At 41.2% G+C, this 19,460-nt stretch overlaps 2 protein-coding genes across 4 annotated transcripts; one reads left to right on the top strand and one right to left on the bottom strand.

Annotated features, from left to right (window-relative positions):
* Positions 1-4,274: 4,274 nt before the first annotated feature.
* Positions 4,275-6,629, bottom strand: LOC124233462 (10 kDa heat shock protein, mitochondrial). The gene is made up of 4 exons (XM_046650564.1): positions 6,480-6,629; positions 5,685-5,849; positions 4,520-4,609; positions 4,275-4,444 (listed from the first exon to the last, which is right to left on the bottom strand). Exons 1-4 carry the CDS (start codon positions 6,480-6,482, stop codon positions 4,394-4,396), a joined length of 309 nt encoding a protein of 102 aa, XP_046506520.1. The 5' UTR covers positions 6,483-6,629; the 3' UTR covers positions 4,275-4,393.
* Positions 6,630-6,643: 14 nt separating this feature from the next.
* LOC124233460 (60 kDa heat shock protein, mitochondrial) lies at positions 6,644-18,970 on the top strand. Of its 3 annotated transcripts, none has more exons than XM_046650562.1 (12): positions 6,644-6,764; positions 8,050-8,225; positions 9,574-9,826; positions 11,548-11,630; positions 12,221-12,316; positions 12,999-13,092; positions 13,371-13,539; positions 16,213-16,312; positions 16,895-17,140; positions 17,639-17,813; positions 18,051-18,229; positions 18,334-18,970. In XM_046650562.1, the coding sequence occupies exons 2-12, from the start codon at positions 8,052-8,054 to the stop codon at positions 18,493-18,495; spliced, it is 1,731 nt and encodes a 576-aa protein (XP_046506518.1). In that variant the 5' UTR covers positions 6,644-6,764; positions 8,050-8,051; the 3' UTR covers positions 18,496-18,970. The 3 variants fall into 3 exon arrangements, with proteins under 3 accessions (XP_046506518.1, XP_046506517.1, XP_046506516.1); XM_046650561.1 differs by lacking the exon at positions 6,644-6,764 and adding an exon at positions 6,779-6,926; XM_046650560.1 differs by lacking the exon at positions 6,644-6,764 and adding an exon at positions 6,982-7,137.
* Positions 18,971-19,460: the final 490 nt, after the last annotated feature.

Below are 19,460 nucleotides of genomic sequence, written 5' to 3' on the forward strand. Positions count from 1 at the left end.
CTTAAAGTTTAGGCAGCATTTCTGTGTAGACATGCAGATTTCATTGCAGGCCAAGGAAAGGGAAGCATCGTGGTTGAACAAATGGTTCAAAACCTACATATGGTTTTATACATTTTCAACATATTATTTGAAAATTTTCTGTTTATGAAAGTTGCTGTAGACAAAATTTTAGGGGTTTTGCTGAGTTCAAAAGTAGACAACTTTGACTACAGCTTAGTGAGATACTAAACTCCCACGGCACTTCATTTTCCTCTCTAGAATTCTAGAATATTTGGCCAAATTGGTGATTGTGGTGGCCAGCTGCTAAAATGGCCCCCAGTGATTATTAATCTCCTAGTATTTACACCTTTGTGTGGTACTCTCTTACATTGAATAGGGCTGACCTGTATGACCAATAGGATACTGAGATGATGTTGTGTAACTTGTGATGTTATGTCATAAAAGACATTGTAGTTTCTACCTTGCTCTCTTAGCTCACCTGCCCTGGGTGAGAAAGCTGCCGTGTGTGAGAGCACTCGAGCAGCCTTATGAAAGGTCCACGTGGTGAGGAACTGAGGGTCCCACCAAAAGCAAGCATCAATTTGTCAACATATGAGTGAACCATCTTAAAAGTATAACCTCCAGCCCCAGTCAAGTCGTCAGATGATGGCCACCTCGTGAGACCCCCAAACTAGGACCATCCAAATAAGCTGCACCTGAATTTCTGACTGACAGATGTCGTGTGAGATGCTTACTGTTGGGGTTTTTCTGCTTTTTCTCCCCAAATCCCCCCAGTACATAGTTGTATATTTTAGTTGTGGGTCCTTCCAGTTGTGGCATGTGGGACGTTGCCTCAGCATGGCCTGATGAGCGGTGCCACATCCCCACCCAGGATCCGAACCAGTGAAACCCTGGGCCACCGAAGTGGAGAGTGCGAACTTAACCACTCAGCCATGGGGCCAGCCCCTACTGTTGTTTTAAGCACTAAGTTTGGAGTGATTTGTTATGCAGCAATAGATAACTAATACAGTAGTTCCTGAAGTTTCAGGAAGAGAAGATGTGATCAGAGGAGACAAGTCACAACAGACTATTATCATTTCCTCTTTTTGATAGGTCACTTAATGACTCTCATGAAGGTAGCAGCATTTTCTCTCTTTATTTGCTTGATGACACTGATCTCTAAAATTAGGCTATAATTTCGTTGTTTACTTTGGCCTCCCCCATCTTATTCATCCCTGTATCTCCAGTGCCTGGAACAATGCCTGGCACGATGTTTGAAAAGATGAATGACTTAAAAATAGTATAACAAACTGGCCTTTTTGAACTGACACTCAAGTCAAGTCTCCAGGCTAAATGAGACTGAAAGAGCATTTTGCAAGACATGGGCTAAATTTTAACATGTCTTAAAGAACGAGGCTTAATCTGTAAAAGAGAAGGGGCGTTGGATCCATTCCTTATCTCTTATAACAGGAAAATCTCCAGATCAAGCCAAGATTGAAATATTAAAAAATAAAAACCTATAAAAATACCTAAAGAAACCATGGAAAAAACTTTAAGTATTGGAGAAGAGTTTTCAGAGTTTGTCATAATATCCAGAAGCCATAATGAAGAATATTTATTAATTCAACTATGCTAAAATGAAGTTTAAGCAGAAACAAATTCCTGCAAGTTCAAAGCATAAATAAAATCAAAGCCAAATAACAAACTGGAGGAAAAACTTATCACAAAGAACTAAATAAAGATATCACACAAATCATAAAAGGCGTCACCCACTAGAAAAGCAAGAAGATATTTACAGTCAATAGGAACAGTCAGTTAACAGTAAAGAAAATAGAAATGGGTCTTAAACGCATGAGACGCTCACCTTCATTCGTAACGGTAAAAGTAAAATTACCAGATTTGCAAAATAAAAACTTCATAACATCCTGTGTTATTAAGAGGGGGAAAAAATCAGCCATCTCATACATTGCTGGTAGGACTGTTGATAGAATTTTTTTTTTGAGGAAGATTAGCCCTGAGCTAACTACTGCCAATCCTCCTCTTTTTGCTGAGGAAGACTGGCCCTGAGCTAACATCCATGCCCATCTTCCTCTACTTTATATGTGGGACGCCAACCACAGCATAGCTTATTGCCAAGCGGTGCCATGTCTGCACCCAGGATCTGAACCGGCAAACCCTGGGCTGCCAAGCAGAATGTGTGAAGTTAACCACTGCACCACCAGGCCAGCCCAAAAAACTCATGACTTGTAAGTTGTGTCATCTTGAACAAATTACTTCTCTGTGCATCTTCCACCTATGAGGCAAGGAATATTGCCTCACAGGACTGCTGATTACATACATTTAAGCAAGATTACACGTTAAGTGCCTAGAACAGTACCTGGCAAGCACTCAAAAATGGTATTACCATGAAAATTCCAGTTAGAATTTTACCTATTTTACTTTACTTATTTTTGTTGAAAAGCTAAATGAGAACATACTGTTCTTAAACGTGGTTCCACTTCCCCAAAGCCCTTATTTTTGAACTATTCTGTTAAAAATTTTTCCCTATTAATTCCGAATATAATTTCACAATCTAACATTTCTTCAGAAATCAAAATATAATGGTGTTCACCTCAAATGTTATAACCCAATGTTACCTCAGTAAAAAAATCATTTACGTATCTACATTTAAAAAAAATTATTTCTTTAGCAATTCTGTTAGACAAGCATCATAGGACTACTTTTGTGGTACAAAAAAGTTTCTCCCACCCTTCTGATTTAGTGGGTTATGGATCTCAAAACTCATTTGCTTGGGTCTTTGGAACAGAATCAGGGAATAATGGGAAAGCGATGGCCTTTGGACTGGATTCCTAACTCTGCAATTTACCAGCCACATGGCCTTGACCGAGTTTCCTCATCTCTTCTGAGTCAGTTTTCACATTGGTAAAACAGATGGAAATCTCTGCTTACAAGGTTATGACGTGCACAGCACATTATCTAGCCGTGCCTGGGACACAGTAGGAAACTGATGACCCACCTGCTTCTGTAAACAGAACTTTTAATCGTAATTCTTGTATCTAAATATGACACAAATTAAGCCTTAGTATACCAAATGGGACTCACACATCCATACTACTTTACTGACGGGGACATGATCAAAAGTCGAGACCATTATTCCATGCTATTTACAACTTCATTTAGACTTCAATTCCACAGGATAAACATGGAACACGACTTTTAAAAGACGTGATCACAGACTACTTATAAGAAAGTAAAACTAGAAAATAAATTTGACCAGGACAGAAATAGCCGGTAGATGATGTAGTCAAGTTTAGGGGTTGGTAATCAACTCTGGTGTAGGGTTGTCAGGGTTCAAATCTTAATTCTCCTGAGCTGCTAAAGCTAAATCAAGCTATTTATCCAGTTCTGTTACTCAGTTTCCTACTTGTTAAATTCAGTGAACTGTATACTAGATACCTAATTGCCAGACACTCTTAGGTACCACCCAGCCCCCATACCACAAAGGCAATCATCAAGTTTGAAATAATGTGTATCAGGTGCTCAGAATTTTGACAAAGTGGCAGATGCCATAAAGGATTAAGTTTTCAACGGCAGCATCTGAAGGTGGATGGCCCATGTCCAAATCCTCGCTTTGCCACTTTCTACTGAGTGACCTTGGTTATTACTTAAACCCTCTGTGCAAAAAGATGAGAATGATGGTACCTAGCTCACAGGGTTCATTAAAGATTAAACCAACTGATACATGCAAAGTACCTACAAGAGTACCCAGTACAAGAAAATGCTCCTGAAAAGTTAGCTTTAATGACTATCACACAGTGCCTACCATGGGATATAGAAGATACTCAGCCAATGTTACCTAGCACACTTTGCCTTGGATTTTTTTGCCAAGTAAATTATGTAGTGGTAATATTAACTTTAAAAAAAATGTCAAGTTTTTCTAAGTACTAAAGAAACAAGACATATAAAAGACTAGATTCCATAAATGAAGAACTTCAACATAAGCTTAAGTATGAAGTTAAACTGTTGCTACTTGACTTTCTTAAAATATAACTAAGTGTAAATTGATGGCTTTGTATCAACATCAATTATCTATGTAATAAAGCCAAATTCAATGTGAAAATTAGAAACCTTGTTTCCCATAATTCTCTGGTTACGTGAATAAAGAAAAAAAGCATAAATTGGAAAACTCTAAAACCATCTTCAATCACTAAAGATTAACCATTCATTTATATATTTTTATTTGGAAATGTTTATATCAGTACAGTGAAATTAAATTTTAGAGACACTGGATGTCATTAGTTTGGGTATCATTAGTTTATTATAAAAGAGAGACATGGAAATTATTTACATGATGAAAGATTTCAGAACTTCAGTGGAATGGGCAGCTTCACGTGATGCCATTTCAATAGTGATTTCAGTCTACGTACTTTCCAAGAATGTCACCATCTCTAAATAAGAAATAATCCTGCAAATAGAGAAACCATTAGTTAAGAAAATAGCAAATACTTAACTTTTAATAAAAATCCTTAAGTTTACACACCTTGTCATCTAGAACTACTTTGGTGCCTCCATATTCTGGGAGAAGAACTTTATCTCCAACCTTCACGCTAACTGGTTGAATCTCTCCACCCTTAAGAAAATAAAAAGGTTTATTAGTAAAGACATCTAGTTCATCAAATATTCACACCTAACTCTTATTACTCGAATATGCTCAAATCAAATGTTAACAAAGAACTTGGTGGCCAAGTGATGTAATTTATACAATTGTAGTTCTTCACTGAAAAACATCACTGTAGAGTCACACATGAAATAATGCACACACAATGGCTTAAACTAAAACCTGATTTCAGTGTAAAAGTTCAAGGAGTTATACTGGTAAAACGAACTTAAGCTAACTTTTAAATTGTTAAATATTAACATAACCTATGGACTATGTGAAACAAACAAGTTTTAAAAACTGTATACATAATGGTCGTGGCTAACTTCCTTCAACATATGAAAATTCAAGAGAAGCATTCAGAATTCAGAACATACACTTCTTTCGTGATTCAATTTCCTTTCCTCCAAAGAATAGATTTGGGGAGGAGACTGAAGCAAAGTGCCCATTCTCCAAACCCTTCCTATTCCTAACTCCAGGATAGTTCCTTGCTAGAACTAACTTTCTTAGGCGCAACTAGACAATGCAATTAACATATCTGACCCTAAGGGCACTTAATATGTAGTCTGGCTGACACTTTTAGAGGTCTGAGGTCTAACCAGTTAATTGGAGAATGCCTACAGGGATAATCCAAACTGCCTTTCATAGGTAGCCGAACTAAGGCCGAAAGTGGTTAAAGGATTAGGGCAATTTCAGTGTTTTAGAGGTTAGACCGAGTGTTCAAATTTCCCCTCAATTCTTAAAAGTACCCACAGATTACATTTAAGCATAGTCTTTTAATCAAAAATTTAGAATTTGAAAAAAAACCTAGTCATACTAGGCTACCAAATGGCTACTGACTTTAATATTCTGTAACTCTGCATCATATAGAATAAGCAATTTTATTTTACAATCATTTCCATCAAAGAGAAAGATTAGATGTTACGGAACTAGGGAATGACCCTGAACATAACGTAAGCTATTTTAAAGGCTATTTTTAATAATAACCAGTGATTGCTTTTTCCCCTCCGCTTCATCCAAGAATAGGTGCATTTTAGCTCCCATTTACCTTTCCTTTAGAGCCTGCTCCAACAGCTACTACTGTTGCTTGCAATACTTTCCCTTGAGATTTTTCTGGAAGCATAATGCCTCCTTTGGTTACAGTTTCGGCCGCGCTCCTTTCAACCAATACTCGGTCAAAGAGGGGAAGAAACTTTCTAAATGCCTGTCCTGCCTGTAGGGAGAGAAATGTTGAGATGTGACACGAAAACAACATGTACTTGTCTTCTAAACAGGCAATGCAATCGTACGCGTTCTGTATCACACGTCACACGTGACTTTCTAAGATAATGTCCAGCCTCGCATTATTCATTCCGGAACCCCATGTGGAGGGTCTGCTCTACACCCCGAGTTTAATTTCGCATTCCCTATGTGTGGTGGGGGGGGGAGGGTCCTTTGCCGCTCCTCTGGTCAGCAGGCAGACCACCTTTAAGGGTAACCTCAAGTTTATTCCAAGGTCAAATATTACCCTTCCTCGAGTTTTTCTAGAAATTTTCGGTAAACACTGAAGTCAATCCCTGCGCCTGGGGCCATGCCTTCTCCGAGACACCGCACACCCGCGAGGGCCCCGCAGGAACAGCGGGTCGGCCGCAGCGCACGCGTCCGGCTCCCCGCCCCGGCCCCCACGCCTGCAGCACGCGCGCGTGCACAGAGCCCTCGGCGCGGGACAGGCTCGGCTGGCCTCGCCTCTCCGGGGCTCCGCGGGCGCCGGTCACTCGGTGACCCCTACCGCCCCTGCGAGGCCCAGAGAGCGCCGTCCGGACTCCCCGAGCACCGCAGGCCGATCCGGGCGCGCCGGCCTCACCATGACTCCGGCCGCCGCAGTCCGCGCTCTTCTCTCCCGCCGCCGCCGCCGCCGCCACCGCCAGCAGAGACCCGCAGACCGGCCCTCGGGCCACGTGAACCGGAGAAAAGGCCGCCCGTCGCGCAGGCGCGCTCGCCCCCGCCCCGCCCCTCCCGCGCGAGGGGGCGGCCGCAGCAGCGCGCGCCGCGATTCGCCGCGAGGGCTCTGCGCAGGCCCCTGACGCGAGGTCCGCGAGGCGGAAGGAAAAAGGAGCCCTTTCTAGGCTTTTCTAGGCCGCTCGCCGAGGTGAAAATACCAGCCCTTCGCCCTCCTCCCGGAAATGACGCGGGTTAACCCTTGACCCACAGGGAGCGCGGCGCCCCCCGGAAAGTTCTGGAATCGAGCGCAGCCCGGGAACCAGCCTACGCCGGCCGGAGAGGCCGAGCCCGCGGGCCGGGCCTGGCGCTGGTAGGGAGGGCGGGGCTGGCGCGCGGCGCATGCAGATTGCCGGGCCGGCGGCCGGGGAGGGCGGGAGCCGCCTGCACACGCGGTGCCGCGGGGCGGGGGAGTGGCGGAGGGAGGGGACACGGGCTCATTGCCGTGTGCGCCCTGCATTCTGTCCCTCACTCGCCGCCGACGGCCTGCCTCGCCTTCTGCACGCCCCGCCACCGCCGCGCAGGTACGCGGCCGCCCCGCGCCGCCTCGCCCAGGGCCGCGGATCCCGGAGCCGGCGTCCCCCGCTGCCGTCCTGCGAGAGCCAGGGCCTCCCCCGGCGCCGCAGCCCCGGGCCCGCTGGCAGGCCCGGCGGGTCCATGCGCGCGGGCCCGTCACGTGCCGCGTGGCTCGCTCGCCCCGGCAGGGCGCAGGAGGGAGGGCTTGCCCGGGAGTGCGTGTGACTCGGGGCAGTGTTCACAGGGGCCCTCCCGTGCGCCCCGCTCCTGCACTGCAGGGCGCCGGCGAGGGTGGTCGCAGCCGCGTGGAAGCCGCCTTTGGTCCCGCGGACCGCTGGGGTCCGGCGCCTCCACCCTTGACCTTGTTCGGGGCGTCCTGAGGGAAAGGCACGTGGGGCCGCGCCGAGTGGGCCAGGCCGCCGCCCCCCGCGCCGCGGCCTTGCGGGCTGTTCTGATACTGTATCCCCGAGAGGATACATGAAGGCACATCTTACTAAGCGCAATTCTGCGTCGTCAGGCATATTTGTTCTCCCTTGGCCTCCCGGGTTTATAGCCTTCCCCTTTCCTGCGGGCTTATTTGGGGGTGCATTTGGAGTGGGTTCGCTCTCAAGGCCCCTTTAGCAGTGAAAGATTAACTCGTGTGTAGCGGCAGGGGTAGGTGGCCATGGGGAAGAAGATGGGCCTGCGTTGTGCGGGTGCTGTAGGTCAGGCGTGGGGGCGGCCTCTTGATCTTGAGGCTTGCACTGATAGCTGGTGGTGTGAAGCTGTGGCGCGTTCCGGGGCCCAGGTGTGGCTGGCAGAGGTCAGCACGGCTCACATCGAACATTTTTTATTCTGTTGCACACGTGTCATATTTGTGCTGTAACGCGCCACGGGTAGTGCTAGTATTGTCCTGATGATCTGCTTGTTTTCCCCCCCAGAAATGCTTCGATTACCTGCAGTCCTTCGCCGGATTAGGCCAGTGTCCAGCGCACTGGCTCCTCATCTCACTCGGGCTTACGCCAAAGATGTAAAATTTGGTGCAGATGCCCGAGCCTTAATGCTCCAAGGTGTAGACCTTTTAGCCGATGCTGTAGCCGTTACTATGGGGCCAAAGGTAACAGTGTTATTTTGTTGTAATTTATAATATTATTAAGGATTGATAGTTTGCTGTTGACAAATAGTTACGCTCAACTGTTGAACAGTACTTCGGTATCCATTTTTGAGAGAAATCACTTTACATTTGAGAGTTCCAAATTATTGGGTGTTTTTTTTGGCTTGGATATATAATGGTCTTAAACAGTCCCTGCCAAGTTTTCGAAACTTTATTTTGTACAGTGTGTGATGTAATCGAGTGGTAACTCCTAGCTCAGGGTGGATTCTGAAACTCAATGTAGAATTACTCTTGCCTGCCTGCTTGAGTTAGGTTTTGGATTCTTTCCCAGTTGTTAGTACCAAGCATAGAGGGAAGAGTGTAAGTTAGCTCCCATAATACCTCAAGTATGTGCTTGTAGGTGCTAGTTTCACCTAATGTTTTTCTGTTGTTCCGTCTGTTCCAAAGCACATTTCAAATGTTAAGTCTCATTTAACTCGAAGAGATTGGTGAGTGAGGGGTTACAATTTGAGGAGGCTTTTGAAGGTGGTGAACAATTGAAGACAGCTCAGGTTGAAGACAATTCAAATACCAAAGTAATCCAAACTGTGTAAGTTAATGCATTTGCATGACTCACAGGTAGCAGCTTTGGTTCAAATCCAAAAGCTGCCAGTACTATTTGCACCATGTTGGAGATTTAATGTTGAACTGTTTTGGTAGAGTGGGCTGTATTTGCTTTGCAGTTAGTATTTTAGTAACTTAATTTTTAACCTTAAAAGTAAATTTCCACATTACTTTCAAAGTTAGCAGGCACCGGACAAAACTTAAGTATAAATTATGTGAAGAATATTCTGGAATTTCATTATAATCTACCAAATTGTTGGTTTATCTCGCATTCTTGTTTTATAAGATGACATCTCTTAGTCTCTAGGATTTTTATCTCCCATAATACCTCATTCAGAGTTAATCAGTTGGCAACAGAGAAGTCATTTTATCTCTAAGAACACTGATGAACATGCCCTTGAGATTCATGCTGCCGATTTGATAAAAATGACAACTTGCATTGAGGCTTTTAAGTAGTTGCCCCATTACAGTCACGTGCCACTTAATTGGGATACATTCTGAGAAATTGGGCAATTTTGTCATTGTGTGAGCATCCTAAAATGTTCTTAGACAAACCTACATGGTATGGCCTACTAGACACCTAGGCTATATGATATTAATCTCATGGGACCATAGTCATATATGTGATCTGTCGTTAACCGAGATGTGGTTATGTGGCGCGTGGCTATAAAAACTGCTTGTTCTGGTTTAAGCTAAATAGTAGTTAAAGTGTGATTCTGTCACATTTTTTTTCTCTCCACAATTATAGGGAAGAACAGTGATTATTGAACAGAGTTGGGGAAGTCCCAAAGTAACCAAAGATGGTGTGACTGTTGCGAAGTCCATTGACTTAAAAGATAAATATAAAAATATTGGCGCTAAACTTGTTCAAGATGTCGCCAATAACACAAATGAAGAGGCTGGGGATGGTACTACTACTGCTACTGTCTTGGCACGCTCTATTGCCAAGGAAGGCTTCGAGAAGATTAGCAAAGGTGCTAATCCAGTGGAAATCAGGAGAGGTAGGAATGTCTTTCCATTGTTCCCACAGTGTTTTGAACTATTAAGTTATACCAGAAAATTGATTCCCTCTTATTTCTCCTCTCGTAAAAAATCTTAGACTGAGTTTTTCTTTAGCAAATAGTGATTGAATGCTTGGCCTTGTGGTGGGCACTGTACTAGCTGTTACGGAGGGAGATGTGACTAAGACATTTCCTGTATTCTGTCTGTCCCGTGTGTCACCCCCCGAAAGCGAAGTTTATTGGAGTATACCTATGTACTATGTACCTTGAAAATAGTAAACTTGTGGGGATTAGAGCAGAGAGATATTATATAGTTTTGATGTTTTACTTTATTTGGAAAGTAGGGCTGAACAAGGAACTGAGTCACCCAGGTGTCAGAAAGGTTTTGGGGTTTTTTTAGCAGCTTTTTCTTTTAACAGCATGTGCTATGTTACTGATCTCCATTTTATTGTTGCTTGTTTGGTGACGTATGCACCACAATTTAAAGATGTCAGCATGAGGGTCCTGGTGATACAGACTCAAGTCTTGTCATTTATTTAGCTGTGTCCTACTAGCACTTGTCATTTATTTAGCTGTGTCCTACTAGCACTTGGTTTTCCTATCTTGAAAATGGAATTGCTCTGTATTTCTTGGGTATGTTATTTTCCAAACTAGGAGACTTGGGGGATGCTGTTAATTTTGTTGGAATTGGCATCCTAGGCCATACTGATATATCATCCTGTCCATTTCAACATTTGAGGTCCAAATGAATGTGTTGCATTAACAGTTAGACTGTAAGTCACTAACAAGTATTCACTGAGGTTATTAAGAATACTTCCCAGGGGCCGGCCCGGTGGTGCAGCAGTTAAGTTCGCATGTTCTTCTTGGAGGCCTGGGGTTCGTGGGTTTGGATCCTGGGTGCGGACATGGCACCGCTTGGCATGCCATGCTGTGGTAGGCGTCCCACATATGAAGTAGAAGAAGATGGGCACGGATGTTAGCTCAGGGCCAGTCTTCCTCAGCAAAAAAGAGGAGGACTGGCAGTAGTTAGCTCAGGGCTAATCTTCCTCAAAAAAAAAGAGAATAGTTCCCAAAGAAAGTCATTGTTACTCTACACCTTGCTTTGGATTTTTTCTTGAAGTAACATTTCTCAAAATAAGGGAAGAGCTAGTTCTAGTCTCAGTCGAACAAAATGGGGTTCTCATAAATCTGTATTGGGGTGCTGTTGACTGTTGAAACAAAAATATTTTGTTAGTTCATAATTGCATATTAAATGAGGAAATTTCAGATAATTAAAACCTGCAGGGGCATAGCCACAAGAAATTTCTCATCCTTGAGAATTATACCTCCTGTTGAAAGTAAAGGACTGTAATTTATTTTGGACCTTTTTTGTGTCACTCAGTTGAGGGGAGAATTGTTGGGTGACCCTGTTGGAAACAAGCAACATGATTGGGTTGGCAATGACTGACACAGAATGAGTTGAATGGTGACATTCTTGAAGTTGTACATCGAGAGTTTTTATAGTCTAATTTTCACAATAATTTTGTCATTGTGGGAGTTCATTTATTTATCAAAATTCCTGTTTCAGTGCATGCCATCCAACTCAATGTGATTAGGAAAAGTACTGGCGCAAAAGCAGTGTGTAGGCTAAGTCAGTAAAACATCTAACATGAATCATAATTTTTACTTGACATGGAGCCGTGAAAGAATATGCGTTGTGATGGCATTTGTTCTTGAACCAGGTGTGATGTTGGCTGTTGATGCTGTAATTGCTGAACTTAAGAAGCAGTCTAAACCTGTGACAACCCCTGAAGAAATTGCTCAGGTGAGGATCTTCCACATTTTCTGATGAAATTTAACAAAATTTTAGTAACGTGATTTTAATTCATAATCACACACCAATGTCAGAATAGCAGTTCTACCCAGACACCAATGTTGGAGGCATTTTTCTTACAGCTAATACATTTGGAAATAATGCAGTTGACCATAATGTGAGTCTTAATGGGATGTCATTTTAGTTCTAAATCGCTCTTGGTTAAACTGTTTTGTACATTTGGACAACATTCTTGAGCTGTTTGTCAAAGGTGTGTGATTTTTGTCGTGTTGTAATATTGCCATGCTTGCCAAGGGGAAAAAAAAATGGGGTCAGCCTGCCTTTCTTTCTTTACTGTTTTTGTTTAAGAGAATAATTGCATGTTTATTTCATGTCTTTGAAAAATGTAGCCAAATAATGAGTTAAAAAAGAAGTGAAAACAGAGCAAATACTTTGTTAGAACCATTATATCATAAAGACTCTCTGTCCTGTCCCCCACAACCTCCCATGTATCAGTCAGGGAGCTGCTAGGAAAGGGAAGGGGAGTTGATTGAGGCACCAGCCTAAGGTTTTAATTTGGAAGAATAACTTGATTATTTCAGGTGGCTACAATTTCTGCAAATGGAGACAAAGAAATTGGCAACATCATTTCTGATGCCATGAAAAAGGTTGGAAGAAAGGGTGTCATCACAGTAAAGGCAAGTGTGTTTTTAATGATATCTTGAAATGAGATGTCCCATGATCAAAACTGAGTTTTCCAAATACAAAAATTTGATCATATGTGTTTCATAAAGTATATTCTAGGGTGCCAGCCCTATGGCCAAATGGTTAAAAGTTCCGCGTGCTGCACATCAGCGGCCTGGGTTTTGCAGGTTCAGATCTCAGGCACGAACTGCCTCTGCTCGTCAGCCATGCTGTGACGCATGCCACATACAAGGTAGAGGAAGACTGGCACAGATGTTAGTTCAGGGGTAATCTTCCTCAAGCAAAAATAGAGGAGGATTGGCAACAGATGTTAGTTCAGGGCCAGTCTTCCTCACACACACACACACACACACACACACAAGTATAGTCTATTCCTTCGTGTGTAACATCAGCACCTGTGTAAAAGAGTGCTTACTGTGCTTTGTGTGAACTATTAGCCTTTGCTGTCAGGAATGAATCCATCCTAACCTAAATGATATTGTCTTCTAGCTCTAAAAATTAATTCAGATATGCGTTCTAGAAATTTTTGCTGAAGTGGAGTTGGATGCCCCGGGGCATTTGCATGCTACTTCCTAGATCCCTTATGACCAGTGGGGTCTATTAATCTGGTCTATAATTACAATTTTTGTGTTCCTTTAATGAAATTCATGCAGCTAATTCTTTGACTTTTCACAGGATGGAAAAACACTGAATGATGAGTTAGAAATTATTGAAGGCATGAAGTTTGATCGAGGTTATATTTCTCCATACTTTATTAATACATCAAAAGGTAAGAGCAAGTCAATAACTGAAGTATTTTTAAAATACAGTTTGCCATGGGTCAAACTGTAGGCGTTAGTTGATGCCATACTTCTAAAAAGATAAATTCATATGTTCCAAAAGTGAGAATGTATACGAGAAGTGAAAGAGGAAAAACGTGAACTCATCAGTCACTTTTAACATTTACTAGAACTTTGGTTTATAGCTTTTTTATTTAAATAAATTACGGTCATTTTCAGAGTAATGTTAATGTTTTAAAGTTGTTTTGAAATGTTCTTTGTTTTGCAGGTCAGAAATGTGAATTCCAAGATGCCTATGTTCTATTGAGCGAAAAGAAAATTTCTAGTGTCCAGTCCATTGTACCTGCTCTTGAAATTGCCAATGCTCACCGTAAGCCCTTGGTCATAATTGCTGAAGATGTTGATGGAGAAGCTCTAAGTACACTCGTTTTGAATAGGTAATAGGCAGTGGTATTTGGGTTACATTTCCAGATGAAAGGCAATTATTTCTAGTGATGTTTGAAATCTCTCTTATGTACCTCCCCATCGAACCACTTGTGTTTATATCTAGAGTTGTGGTCTATAACATACGTGTGATTTATGAACCCTTAGTCCAGTTAGAATGGTTCTGTCTTTTTCACTGGGGCCCCAAAGTCCTTAATATTTTGTGCAACTTTCTCATAAGATAGCCTAATTTTGTATGTGGTGTCTTTCTGTTTCTTATAAATGTTTACAGTTTTGAAGGTAGCTGAGTTGTGTTTTTTTTTTTAAAAAAAAAAAAAAGTTTTTTTGGAAAAAAATATTTTCACAGTTACAGTTTTGCATGGGAAGAGATGAGTAGACAACTACCATTCTAAAAACCTCACATGTAAGTGTATTTAGCAGTCAGTATTTTATATCATCTGTAAAAGAAAAATTAAATGAATGGTTCTGAAACAGAAATTGGCACTCAACCTGAAATAAGTTGAGGTCTCTTAAAATTTTTTAATGTATAGTTTAATGTATTACTTTTGACTTTAAGACAGGTAATGTTAATGTGGTAAACAGAATCTTAGGATATTATTAAAACGTGTTCTTCATAATCTTAGAATTGAGATATATCAGAAGTGAGATTTTACAATTTTATTATAATGAAAATGCACAAATGAAATAGCACGTATGGATTAGAGATTGTATACTGTGACCTGTTCCGAAAGCTCTAAGTGAGTTTACTTATCCTGCAGTGTTGTTAGGCTGGATTTCCTTTTCTAGTTATGAAGAGCCTTAGAGATTGTGGAATTTGAAGCCAAACTAAAAAAACAGTAGGCCTACAGAATTTTCATTGAGCCATTTTACTGGTAGTTGTGAAGTTGGATGTCTGATTTATGTGACATACTCATCAGAGCTATTCTCTGATTTTTATTTGGCTCCTTAATAAAATAGAACAGCTCTGCCTTGAAGTTTGTATATTCCTTCCGTTTTACAATCTGGTCTCAGGTGGATGCTTCTTTGATTGGATGTTCCAAGTATTATCTGACAAAACTGCAGGTGAGCTTAATGCTCTTGTCAGCAATATTAACATTTATAAAGGAGTTAAACGTTTTTTATTATTTTAATTTTGGGGGGGGGGGATGATAAGCCCTGAGCTAACATCTGCTGCCAATCCTCCTCTTTTTTGCTGAGGAAGACTGGCCCTGAACTAACATCCGTGCCCATCTTCCTCTACTTTATATATGGGACGCCTGCCACAGCATGGCAGTGCCATGTCCACATCCAGGATATGAACTGGCGAACCCTGGGCCACCGAAGCGGAATGTGCACACTTAACCGCTGCACCACCAGGCCAGCCCCAATATAAAGGAATTAAATTAAAAACACTGCTTGCTCAAGCTTAACTTTAATAGCAAGGCAGTACTAAATGGAGGGTGCCAGCACAGTGGGGTGGTGGTTATGGTTGCATGCTCTGGTTTGGTGGCCCAGTGTTTGCAAGTTCGGATCCTGGGCGTGGACCTGCTACCGCTGGTTAAGCCACACTGTGATGGCATCCCACATAAAATGGAAGAAGATTGGCAAAATAACAGCTCAGGGCCAGTCTTTCTCACTGAAAAAAAAAAAAGATAAAGTAAATGGAGCCCATGGGATGGGGGTAAATAAGCGTTAGATGAGCGTCAAATTTAATATTTAGTAATTACTCTGATTTTCAATATATAAAAGTAGTTATTACTAAATATAAAATAACTGTTATCACTGTGTTTAGCTTAATATTTTTACTTCTGGGTCTAGTTGTTCAACTAGACTGTAAGGTCAGCAGTTTGTTAAGAAGGTAATTAGATACTGGCAAATATGGATAAATGGAAAATTGCTCTTTACTGTCTTAATTTGACCAAAAGTTGCTAGGAAGCAAATTTTTAAAAGTACAGTTTTCCTAAGTAACCTTAGTACAATAGTCTTTCTTCATCCTCACTTTTGCTTTCTGAGGTTTATTTACCCAACGTCCAAAAATATTAAATGGGAAATTCCAGAAATAAACAATTCATAAGTTTTAAATTGCACACTGTTCTGAGTAGTGTGATGAAATTGCTCACTGTCCTACTCCATCCCACCTGGGACATGAATCGTCCCTTTGTCCAACTTATGTATGCTATATACGCTACCCACCTGTTAGTAACTTAGTAACTGTTCCAGTTAACAGATCGGTGTTACAGTGCTCGTGTTCAAGTAACCCTTATTTTACTTAATAATAGCCCCAGAGTGCCATAGGGGTGATGCTGCCAATTCAGATATGCTAAATAGAGAGAAGTTGTAAAGTGCTTCCTTTAAGTGAAAAGGCAACAGTTATTGACTTAATAAGAAAATTTTAAAAATCATATCCTCAAGTTGCTAAGATCTAAGGTAAGAATGAATCTTCTATCCGTGAAATTGTGAAGGAGAAAGAAATTTGTGCTAGTTTTGCTGTTGCACCTCAAATATATATGTATAGGAAAAAACATAGTATAGACAGGGTTCCATACTATTTATGGATTCAGGCATCCAGTGGGGTCTTGGAACATATCCCCTGTGCATAAGGGGGGCACTGCTGTAGCCAGAACTTAAGAAGAAGTATACAGGCATTTTTGTTAAATTTAAATCTCATTAATCACTGTTCTTAACAGGCTAAAAGTTGGTCTTCAGGTTGTAGCAGTCAAAGCTCCAGGTTTTGGTGACAATAGAAAGAACCAGCTGAAAGACATGGCTATCGCTACTGGTGGTGCGGTAAGTAAAATAAATGTGATATGGGTTTACTGAATGTTATTTACATTTCTAGGTCTAAAATTTATAAGCAAAATTTATATTTTTCACAATCAGATGCTGCCACCTGAACTATTTACTTAATCTGTGTTTCTTTTGGATGTTTGGGAAGTGGAAGTTGGAAGAGAAGTGGAAGTGGAAGAGAAGAAAGTCCCTTTATTCTGTAACTTGCCATGAGTCTGGCTCAGGAATGGTCTTAGTGACTAATCTGTTTTCAAGAGTATAGGAGAAAAGACATAGGACTTAAAAGTCGAGGCTTAGAATCTAGTCCTGTTTCCACCCTAAGTGTGAACTTGGATGAGTCTTCTGAGTTTACACTTTTCTCTAATAAAGCTAGTATTAGTTGAGGATTAAGTAGAAGTTGGAAGGGCAATAAAAGACTATTCAAGTCTTAACTAGCAATGGTCTTGAAATCTCACATTTCAAAGAAATACAGTATTACAAGATGTTTGTCTCATCAAAAACACCTGCATGATGTATTAATAAGCCTGATCTGATGAATCAACCGTATGCTGTAACTGGTCCATTTTTTAAATGTTTTTGTAGGTGTTTGGAGAAGAAGGATTGACTCTAAATATTGAAGATGTTCAGCCTCATGACTTAGGAAAAGTTGGAGAGGTCATTGTGACCAAAGATGATGCCATGCTCTTGAAAGGAAAAGGTGACAAGGCTCAAATTGAAAAACGTATTCAAGAAATCATCGAGCAGTTAGATGTCACAACTAGTGAATATGAAAAGGAAAAACTGAATGAACGTCTGGCAAAACTCTCAGATGGAGTAGCTGTGCTGAAGGTGAGATGTGTTGTTGTGAATAAGCTTCTTGGGTTCTGACCCCAAGAATGATTTTTGTTTCTGTGGTATTCACAATAGTGCCAGCTAACCAAAATGTTTAGGGAATTAATTTCCTCATGGAGATATTTATTATGTAAAATTTCTTTACTGAAATATTCCTTCGTTAAAACCAAAATTGAACTTCCATCAGGGAGTTACTATGGAAAAGATGTTTTTTTTTTCTTTTTTTTTTTTAAAGATTTTTTTTTCTTTTTCTCCCCAAAGCCCCTCACTACATAGTTGTATATTTTTAGTTGTGGGTCCTTGTAGTTGTGGCATGTGGGATGCTGCCTCAGCATGGCTTGATGAGCGGTGCCATGTCTGTGCCCAGGATTTGAACTTAACGATCAGCCTGGTGTCTGACTTCTATGACTAAACTAGGTGCTTTTGTGAAGACTCTTGGCAGTCAGCATCTTGAATGAGAGAAGCCATACTAACTAGAATTCTTTTAAATTTTAGGTTGGTGGGACAAGTGATGTTGAAGTGAATGAAAAGAAAGACAGAGTTACAGACGCCCTCAATGCTACACGAGCTGCTGTTGAAGAAGGCATTGTTCTGGGAGGGGGTTGTGCCTTGCTTCGGTGCATTCCAGCCTTGGACTCAATAAAGCCAGCTAATGAAGATCAAAAAATTGGTAAAAAGTTACAAGTAAATTTATTTGCATCCTGATTTGAGTCTTTCTGTTGCCCACTAAATAGAACAACACATCACACAGCAATTTCTAGAATAACAAAGGTACAACAGCGCTGATGTTGATCGATTTGACCTCTGTTATTTCCCAGTTGGAATTTTTCTGTATCAATACTCTCACAAGTAGAATGGTGTCATAATATTTACAAAAGAAATAATTTCCTAAAATTTTTCTTTATAGGTATAGAAATTATTAAAAGGACACTCAAAATCCCTGCCATGACCATTGCTAAGAATGCAGGTGTTGAAGGATCATTGATAGTTGAGAAGATTATGCAGAGTTCCTCAGAAATTGGTTATGATGCTATGCTTGGAGATTTTGTGAATATGGTGGAAAAAGGAATCATTGATCCAACTAAGGTAAATAGTTGACCACTTTTTAAAAATTCTTTCAAGAACTCTTCAGTAAGTCTTGTTCACTTTTTACTAAGGAAATGTAATGTTTCATCAAACTTTTTCCCTAGGTTGTAAGAACTGCCTTATTGGACGCTGCTGGAGTGGCTTCTCTGTTAACCACAGCAGAAGTTGTTGTCACAGAGATTCCTAAGGAAGAGAAGGAGCCTGGAATGGGCGGGATGGGCGGAATGGGCGGAATGGGCGGTGGGATGGGAGGTGGCATGTTCTAACCCCTGGAATAGTGCTTTAGCATTGTTAATGAACTGTGAGAGGAAGCCGAGGGCAGTGCTCCTCACCTATAACTTCAGAGAAGTCAGTTGAAGGAAATGACTGAAGAAAAGGCTGGCTGATGTTAAAGAAAATCACTATAACCATCAGTTACTGGTTTCAGTTGACAACATATAATGGTTTACTGCTGTCATTGTCCATGCCTACAGATAATTTATTTTGTATTTTTGAATAAAAAGACATTTGTACATTCCTGATAATTGAGTGCAAGAGCCATGTACCAATGTACTGCTTTCAACTTAAAAATCACTGAGGCATTTTTACTACTATTCTGTTAAAATCAGGATTTTAGTGCTTGCCGTCACCAGATGAGAAGTTAAGAAGCAGCCTTTCTGTGGAGAGTATAATTGTGTATAAAGTAGAGAAATACCCAATTATGTGACAACCTTTGTGTAATAAAAATTTGTTGAAAGTTAATTGTGTCAGCCTTTCTGTGATGTAGAAGATATGAGAAATCAAAGCCAATTGAAGAGGGGTAGGGTTTGGTATAAGTGTGTAAACATTATTCCATCTGTAGTATTTTCGTGTTTCTCTTTGCTGCAGATTGAATTACATTATTACATTAAAAGGTGACAACTCGGAACCTGTGGAAACAATATTGTCTTGAGTTCTGGTCATAAAGAAAAGGGCAACTTGTCATTTCTTGGAGGACATGGTTATTGCTCCAAAGCCTCAGCCTAACAGATGAGCTGGGGGTTCCTGCTAGGTACCCACAAGTGAGGAGGGCAGGGTTTATAGCGTCAGTGTACTTCAGTGGAAGGGGGAGAAGAGGGGCCATTGAAGCTTAATGGTTAGTGGGAAAGGGCATCCAAACTTGAAAGGCACAGCTCAGTGTCTTCACCTTTATTAAAAACTTAAAAGGAAATATGTTTCTGGTGCACTGCACTTAGTCGTTGTTAGATAATAT

Source organism: Equus quagga, unplaced genomic scaffold (genome assembly GCF_021613505.1).
Source record: "Equus quagga isolate Etosha38 unplaced genomic scaffold, UCLA_HA_Equagga_1.0 203_RagTag, whole genome shotgun sequence".
Classification (NCBI taxonomy): Eukaryota; Metazoa; Chordata; class Mammalia; order Perissodactyla; family Equidae; genus Equus; species Equus quagga.